Source organism: Oratosquilla oratoria, chromosome 9 (genome assembly GCF_046742065.1).
Source record: "Oratosquilla oratoria isolate Oo_2021 chromosome 9, ASM4674206v1, whole genome shotgun sequence".
Taxonomy (NCBI): domain Eukaryota; kingdom Metazoa; phylum Arthropoda; class Malacostraca; order Stomatopoda; family Squillidae; genus Oratosquilla; species Oratosquilla oratoria.
Window position 1 is genome coordinate 12,531,724 of NC_134785.1, and position 8,601 is coordinate 12,540,324.

The 8,601-nt window shown below is 40.2% G+C and overlaps 1 protein-coding gene across 10 annotated transcripts in view; it reads right to left on the reverse strand.

Moving 5' to 3' along the window:
* Nucleotides 1–215: 215 nt before the first annotated feature.
* LOC143028210 (RNA-binding protein 25-like) overlaps nucleotides 216–8,601 on the reverse strand; it is a 44,558-nt gene continuing 36,172 nt past the window's right edge. For all 10 annotated transcript variants that reach the window (XM_076190005.1, XM_076190001.1, XM_076190009.1 and 7 more), the window contains 6 exons: nucleotides 8,350–8,500; nucleotides 7,864–8,152; nucleotides 5,460–5,582; nucleotides 4,788–4,918; nucleotides 4,181–4,327; nucleotides 216–1,076 (listed from right to left, as the gene is read on the reverse strand). In XM_076190005.1, the coding sequence (XP_076046120.1) occupies nucleotides 981–1,076; nucleotides 4,181–4,327; nucleotides 4,788–4,918; nucleotides 5,460–5,582; nucleotides 7,864–8,152; nucleotides 8,350–8,500 (937 nt within the window). In that variant the 3' untranslated portion in view covers nucleotides 216–980. The remainder of the gene's footprint in view (nucleotides 1,077–4,180; nucleotides 4,328–4,787; nucleotides 4,919–5,459; nucleotides 5,583–7,863; nucleotides 8,153–8,349; nucleotides 8,501–8,601) is intronic.

Sequence of the window (8,601 nt, forward strand, 5' to 3'; positions counted from 1 at the left end):
AGTCTTCCCACTCGAGTCGTACGAGGCGACAAAAAATGGGACGGGTGATAGGCATAAGAGGTTCTAGGAGTTTTCCTCCTAGCCACCGGCAAGAAACCATGTATATGGAGAAACCAGACTTTTTTTATATATTTCCTTTTTTTTTTATATCAAATTAGACTATTTGCAACACAAGTAGTCTGTACTAACTCTGAAAGCAAAGTCAAAGAACCAAACTGATGAAATATTTTATTGACAAAATGAAAGGAAAATCCTTCACAATGACACATGGGAAACATACCCCATCTTCGCTATCACCTTTCACACTTTTATGAGACACGGAGACTTGTACAATCTAAATAACAGGATTACTTAGCGTTCCCTCTGATTCATGAAATTAATGAAACTAAAACAGATGAAAACTAAGACATTTTCTACCCTAAGTGATGTTTGTACCAAAATGTTCCAACGGCAACTTCTGCTGATGTATGTATTGGTTGCTTGCTATTCTGAAACGAAAGGCGTTTCCAAGGATAACTTTAGCTAAACTGACCCCCCTAAAACTTCACCTAAATGGACCTTCTCCTAGTGAAAAAATAAATAAATAAATAAATGGAATTTCTCACTCCACAATCCAAACAAATTGTTAATTTTACAAGCATTTTTATTAACATTCAGTTAAAATTACTGTCATCAAAACAGTAGCAATGATCACCCACATCATGAAGAAAAGGCATATTCAGAATTCCATTTAACATAAATGGACATTTGTTGCCTTCTTTCGCATCCCCTAACACAAGGTGTAACGCCTCACGGATGGTATTACTCTCCATTTGCTTGACTTTCAACTCAAAACAACCAATGACGAATCTCAGCATCTTGTACTTATGTTGGACTCTCAGCCATCAACATTCAGCACAGCACAGGGGTTCCTGTTTATAGTTTTGCTCAAATAAATCATCCACATAAACAATAACTGTACATATGTAGAAAAAATACTATTAAGATTTTCCAAGGCCCATCTTCTTTGCCTCAATTTCATAGATCAGCAATCTCCACATTTTGACTACGAAAACTTCTGCTTCATCATCCAGCACCTGAAAGAAGTAACACATTAATATATACATACATACTTATACCAAAGGCTTTTCCCCCCTACACAGGGGGTAGCCAAAAAGTAAAAGGCATAGAAACCACTCCCACCCATTCCATTTCCTATATTCCACTCCCCTCCACCCTCCTCCCTCCCTCTTATCTTGGCACATTAATACATATGCACGTGTATTCCCACCTTACACTGTTCTTCATTGACCTCTACAGAAGGAATTAACTTTAGTAGAGCAAACTCAATAATGGGCATCAATACCAAGAAATGAATTTAGTTGCCAATAACCCAATTGGCATGAACTCTATAAAATTCAGTTTGATGAAATTGACTGATCTTTACAAAACCAAAATCTGTAGAAGGCATTACTACTGCCCAGTGATTCATATACTACTAAAAGATATATACCATACACACACACATATACCAAGGCTTTCCCCCCCTTACAAGGGGGGTAGCCAAAAAGAAAAAGGCATAAAATCATTCCCACCCATTCCATCCCTGAATACACTCCACACCCCTCCACCCTCCCTCTTATCTTAGCACCTCCTGAATGACGGGTCATCCCTGCACCTTGTCCACTGCCCTGGGTCATAAGCAGTGTCGCAAGACACAGCACATCCACAGCAAGGCCGCTTCATTAAATCGGCGACCCCCCCTCTCCGTCCCCCCATTGCATAAAATACACACACATATATAAATATAAATATATATATAATGAGAGAGAGAGAGAAAACAGGAGAGAGGAAAGACAGAGATAGAGAAAGGAAAGGAGAGTATGGACTGAGGGGGAGGGACAAAAACAGAAAGAAAAAAAAAAAGTACAAGAGAAGAAAGCGAGGAGAGAAGAAAGGAAAAAATAATCTTGTCCCTACCATAGTGGACCCCATGGGGTGGTCCATGAGATATTCTTGACAAGAGGCAGAGAGGTGGAATAGAAGTGAAGATTAGTTTACAATCATAAAAGAATACTGCATGCCTTCAGTCCACTGAGAGGTCACTTGTATCCCTGAAGTACTGACTGTATTACCCCTTCAATGTGAGCCAAAATTTCGCATGCAGCATTAGTTGCCAGACATGCGATGTTGCGTCATAATAAGGTCGAACCTCGAAAGCCCGGACTAATTGGGGGGAAGGGAGGTCCGGTCATGCCAAAAGTCCGGTTATCAAAAATGTCTCCCTAACACCCGAAGATTTTCGTAGCGGTATACTTATATGTAATGTATATGGCATAGAAACACATAAGAATAATACTCTAACACTGTAATAATAACAATACTGCAATAATAATACTATAATACTAATAATTCTGTAATAATAACTGTAATACAGGCATGTAAATGTACTGTACATACAGTGTACTGTACTGTATTTTTTATTACGTACACTGTAAATATCAGAAGGTATGCACGCGGGACAGTGGTGGCAGCCAGGGTTGCTGCGTTTTCTACACTGCCGTATAGAATGGGAGTGTTGCCATACCGGGGCATACATTTTTCTCGGGCGTGTGCAGACCCATAGCAAGATATACTTGTCAAACTTTGAAAAAATGTTGGTTCTAGTTTTTTTATTCTTGAATGTATATAAGGCCCCCATGCCCTAACATATTCAGTAAGATATAAAAATTATTTTTTATATATTATTATCGCTAAAAGAAAGCTGAAACTTTTGTGTAGAATTATTTTCTACACTGTGAAAATGTATCTTTTGGGGTATAATATTTTATAAGTAACACAATTACCAATAAAAGTCATATTTTGATGTACCATTTATTATTTGATAACTAGTTCTATGATTTTTAAACAAAAGTTTGAGTTTTTGAATGTTTTTAACAGCCCGCTGATATGTAGAAAAAAATTCCTCATGTCCTTGTGCAGTTGCCACATGCCGCTATTCTACTACGTTTTGGTACAAAATTCTACGAAACGGCAGCCCTGGTGCTAAAAGAAAGCTGAAACTTTAGCGTAGAATGTTTTTCTACACCGTAAAAACGTATCTTTTGGGGTATAATATTTTATAAGTAACACAATTACCAATAAAAGTCATATTTTGATGTACCATTTATTATTTGATAACTAGTTCTATGATTTTTAAACAAAAGTTCGAGTTTTTGAATGTTTTGAACAGCCCGCTGATATGTAGAAAAAAATTCATGTCCTTGTGCAGTTGCCACATGCCACTATTTTACTAAGTTTTGGTACAAAATTCTACGAAACGGCAGCCCTGGTGACGGCTTGACAGGGCCGGGTTTGAGTACACGTGTACGGCCGTCACTGCCACCTACCAGACAAATAGGGAACTTTGCTTGAAAAGTCCGCCCTTTGTTCATTACGACCGGTCATACGAGGGTTCGGGCATTCGAGGTTCGACTGTACTCGCATTATAAAAAATAAAGTCACCGCTGTATTAATCATTCTCTCTTTCACCCGTGAATTTTGATAACCATAGAAAATATGATGAAGCCAGTTTACAGAGTATGGGGGTCACACAGGTACAACTACAATTTATATAATCAAGACGCCGACGTCGGCATCCTCGTGTATCCACTTGCTCCTCATAGCGCCTACGTAGGCGTCAATGTATGGAAGGGGTTAAACTAATGCAATTAATATTCCATACAGGGAATGGGTAACAATGACTATATCTACATACCAAGAGCTTTTTCCCCCTTATAAGAAAGGTAGCCGAGTCAGAGGCACATACCTACTCCCACTCCATTCCACTCCCCTCCATCACCCTTTCCTTCCTCTCATCTTAGCGCAATGGTAAGAACACAAAGGTAACAATGAGAAGAAAATGTCATAATCAGATATGGTATATGATCTGGTTACATGAACTCCCTAGGACAGGATGGTGCCCCTTACAGAGGACTTTGTAGCATGGAATTTACTGAACCATGCCCCTGGTCCAACTCACTGGTGGCAGGGTCTGAACTCCCATCACCTCGATCTACGCCATAAGTAGCGATGCTCTAGCCCTCTCTGCCAGTGAGTATCCAACAGCCAGCAAGATATGGCACGTACCTATACAAACTCACTCTGGTGGTACATGACGTGATTCTAAACACTACATACTTAAAAGAAAGCATTATCTTACCATCTGCACATCATTGAGGAGCGACTGTGGTTCAGAGCCAACCAAGACCTTTGAACAGATGAAATCGACTAAAGTGGGTTCTGGTTCACCAATGTATTCAATTATCTTCTTGTTAATCCACGGTCTGATACGTTTCTCCATTAAAATCTTCACGAAAATATAAATAAATTTGTGTTAGTATCATGGTCAACAACCACTATAATATAGTCACAAATCAAAATACACAAAACTATTGCACAACTTAACATACATACATACATATACCAAGGCTTTTTCCCCCTTACAAGGGATGTAGCCAAAAAGGAAAAGCCATAAAATCATTCCCACCCATTCCATCCCTGAATACACTCCACACCCCTCCACCCTCCCTCTCATCTTAGCACCTTCTGGATGACGGGTCATCCAGTTAAGCACAAGTTGAGAAAAAAAATATCCTTTTAACAGACATAGTATAAAGTATGACATACATTGCTAATGAGTGACACAATAGTTCAAAGTAATATTAATATACTTGAACACTTACATTGCTATCTATATATAAAAAGGCTTCACCCCTACAAAGAAATATTTGATCAAAATAAAACTGGTTGCTCTGATAAACACTTACATTATCTACTAATGTGGAATCAATTGGATAGGCAAAGAGCTCCTCCTTACTGGTCGGTATTTTGTCAATCAAGCTCTTGATGTGTTTTCGCTTCTCTTCACCTCCTTTCTCCTTGCCTCCCTTTTCTTTGGCTGGATAAATTGAAAAAATTATGAGTATTACATATTATTGTGTTACAACACAATAAAATGGTTGTTTTATGTGATATGATATGGTTTAACATCACAAACTACCCCCTATCAGAAGGCTAAGATGGTGCCCCTCACAGAGGACTTTGTAGCATGAAATTTAATGAACCATGCCCTTACTACAACTTCACCGGTGGCAGGATTTGAACCGCCATCCCCTCGACCTTTGCCGCAAGTAACAACGCTCTAAACCGCTCAGCCTGAGAGTTTTATGTAAGAACTCTAAATCTTCACATCCAACACAACAATCACCTTACAATGACCAACATTCATTCAGTACAAAGTCTCTTTACAGAGTGATTCGTGGGCAAATCTGGTGGCTCTCAAGTACCTTAGAGTCATGCATCTCCTGCAGGAGAGAGCCCAAGGTGCAGACCAACTGATCAATCACCAAACATTTACAAATTTGTATCACAATCTCAGATACATCATGCACATTCAAGCACTGGTACATAAAACCCAAAACACTTCTAATTTTCCTTACTTGGTAATGGAAGTTTTTTCTTTTTGGAAGGTAGGTCATCATCATCTTGATTAAATACTTCTTTTATGTCCAATTTTTTACGCTTAACTTGAGGTTGTGCTGGTTCCATGGGCGACATAGCATCTACAAAATAAATATATAAATAAAAAACAAATCTATCTATACCCATATACCAAAAGGCTTCTACCCCTTTATAAGAAAGGTAGCTAACCATGGCATGCACCCACCCCCACCCTACTCCCATCCATCACCTATTTGTTTCCTTGTAAGAGCCATCCAGTTAGTAAATTGTAAACAAATTTATAATAATAATTGATAATAATTTGATCACAATTAATAATATTAATAAAGTGAGTGTAGTAGTTTCCGAGGGAACAGTTTGTTGAGTGTAGTTGGGAAAGCTTATGGGAGGGTTTTGATCGAGAGGATTAGGAGAGGAACAAAAGGAGGAACTGATGAAGAACAGTGTGGGTTTAGAACAGGTAGGGGTACATGGATAAAATTTTTGTGGTAAGACAGATATGTCAGAAAGCTGCAGGAAACAGTAAAGATCTTTTTGGACCTTTATGGATTTGGAAAAGGCTTATGACAGGGTAGACAGGAATGCACTGTGAGAGGTATTGCAGATACATGGGATCAGAGGAAAGCTGTTATAAGCAGTCAAGAGTTTTTATGCGAGTAGTTGAGCCTGTGTTAGAATTAGAAATGGAGAGAGTGAGTGGTTTGAGGTAAAGGTGAGACTTTGCCTGGGGTGTGTTATGTTGCCTTGGTTGGTCAATTTATACATGGATGGGGTGATGCAAGAAGTAAATGCAAGGGTAATGGGCTGGGGATTGGAGATGGTTAAAGAAAATGGAGAAAAATAGGAAATAAGCCATTTGTTGTTTGCTGACTAAGCTGTGCTTGTAGCAGGGTCAGAGGAGGGATTAAGGAAGTTAGTGATGGAGTTTGGGAAGGTGTGTTAAAGAATGAAGTTGAAGATAAATGTGGGTAAAAGATGACGAGATGTACAAGGCAGCAAATTGTATATACATACATATACATATACCAAAGGCTTTTCCCCCTTACAAGGGAGGTTGCCCCCCCCCAAAAAAAAAACAAAGGCATAAAATCCACTCCCACCAATTCCATCCCAACATACTCCACTCCCATTCACCTCCCTCCTTCTTATCTTAGCTCCTCCTGGATGATGGGTCAGCAAATTGAATTGTGAATATTAAGGGAGAGAGACTGGAGGAAGTGGATAGCTTTAGGTACTTGGGTGCAAATGTGGTGGGAAAGGGAGGAGTGGAAGTGGAGGTAGAATGTAAATTGAGAGAAGCAGGTAAATGCCTTAGGGGATTAAAAAGTGGAATGAGAAACACACATCTGGGAATAGATGCTAAGAGGAGATTGCATGAAGGACTGATTGTGCTGACAGGACTGTATGGGGGCAGAAACATGGAACATATGGGCAGAAGAAAGGAAGAGTTTAAATGTGTCTGAGATGAAATGACTGAGAAGTATGGTAGGGGTTACTATGCTGGATAGGGTGAGAAGAGGAGAGTGGGGGTGGAAAGGGAGTTGGGAGATACGGTTGATGAAAGAGTACAGAGACAATTTGGACACACAGAAAGAACAAATAAAGAAAGATAAGTAAAAGAGGTGCAGAAGGAGATGGAGAAAGTGAACACAAGAGGGCGACCAAGGATGAGATGGATGGATGGGGTAAAAGGAGGATTGGGAAAGAGGGGAACGTCTGTTGAGGAAGGAAGTGAGAAGACAGAAGATAGGGGTCAGTGGAGAATGGCTGTGTATGGATGATGCTATGATACAGGGAAGGTAGTGAGTGGGGGATGTGGGGGTGGAATATGTGTGAATGGTGTTTTGACACAGCCTGAAAGGATCTCTCCCCATCTTCTCTCTTTCTGCATCAGAGGATACCAATGAAATGACGAGGTTTTGCTGTGGATGTGCTGTGTCTTGCTACATTGTTTCTGACCCAGGCCAGTGGGTGAGATGCAGGGATAACCCATCATCTAGGAGGAGCCAAGGAAAGAGGGAGGGGTGGTGAATGGTAGTGGAGCATGTGGGGATGAAATAGGTGGGAGTGGATTCATGCATTTTACTTCGGCTACCTCCCTTGTAAGGGGGGAAAAAAGCTGTTGGTATATGCATGTATATAATGATGCATAGAAACATGGTCCCTAGTGGTGCCTCAAAACAGTTCCAAAAGTACTGATTCTACTCCAATAGAATGGGTAGTGGCCAAAATCCTATGCAGAAAGGCCCAATAGGCTGCAAAAAGTATACTATTTTCAGTTGAGGTTAGTGACAACCCTCATGAACTACACAGTCCACTCGAATATAACCCTATCATTAACATATCCTAAAACCTGTGTATGGTAACATCTGATTCTATTACCTCTAGAATGTGAATTATCTTCCATGTCCATCATCATGGGTTCCGGCGGTGCATCAGAGTGAACACCGTCGGAATCTGAATCTGATCTGTCACCCCCATGGGGCAAAGGAGGAAGAGGTGGCTGCACTGGTACTGAAGAGGCCGGCTCTGCAGGCAAGGGAGCGGTAGGAGGAGGCGGCCCGTCAACAGCACTTATGGCTGCTGGAGAAGCCGCTGGAGGTTGCGGTTTTCTTTCAGCTGGCTTCACTAACAGCTTCGGCTTATACTGCTCCTCTCTTTGTGCACATGCCTACAACGAACGATTTCCTTGAGCCCAAAATTACGAACATATTCTACACATTACAATTCAAATATATTTATGGGAATAACAGGTTTTTTATTATGAACAACGACAAATAAGGTCTCCATCATTATTAGGATTGTATTAACATCCCATAATAACCATGAAGCCATTTTACGCAAAACACCATTACGACTTGCAAGTACCTTCTCAAACTCAGCATCTGGGTTATCATGACCTTCTGCAAGAATCTTACTCCTTAACTCTTCTAGTTCTTCTTTTTCTTTTGCTCTGTCCCTGGCATCCATTTCTTTTTCCCGTTCCCTCTCCATCAACTTTCTCTGGAAGGCATGGCCCCTAGAAAACAGAAAGTTAGCAACAATGATGAGTGAATAATTATTCTTCTCAGTTAACACAAGCCCATACTACCTATGCATAATTTACCAGCATAGTTATGC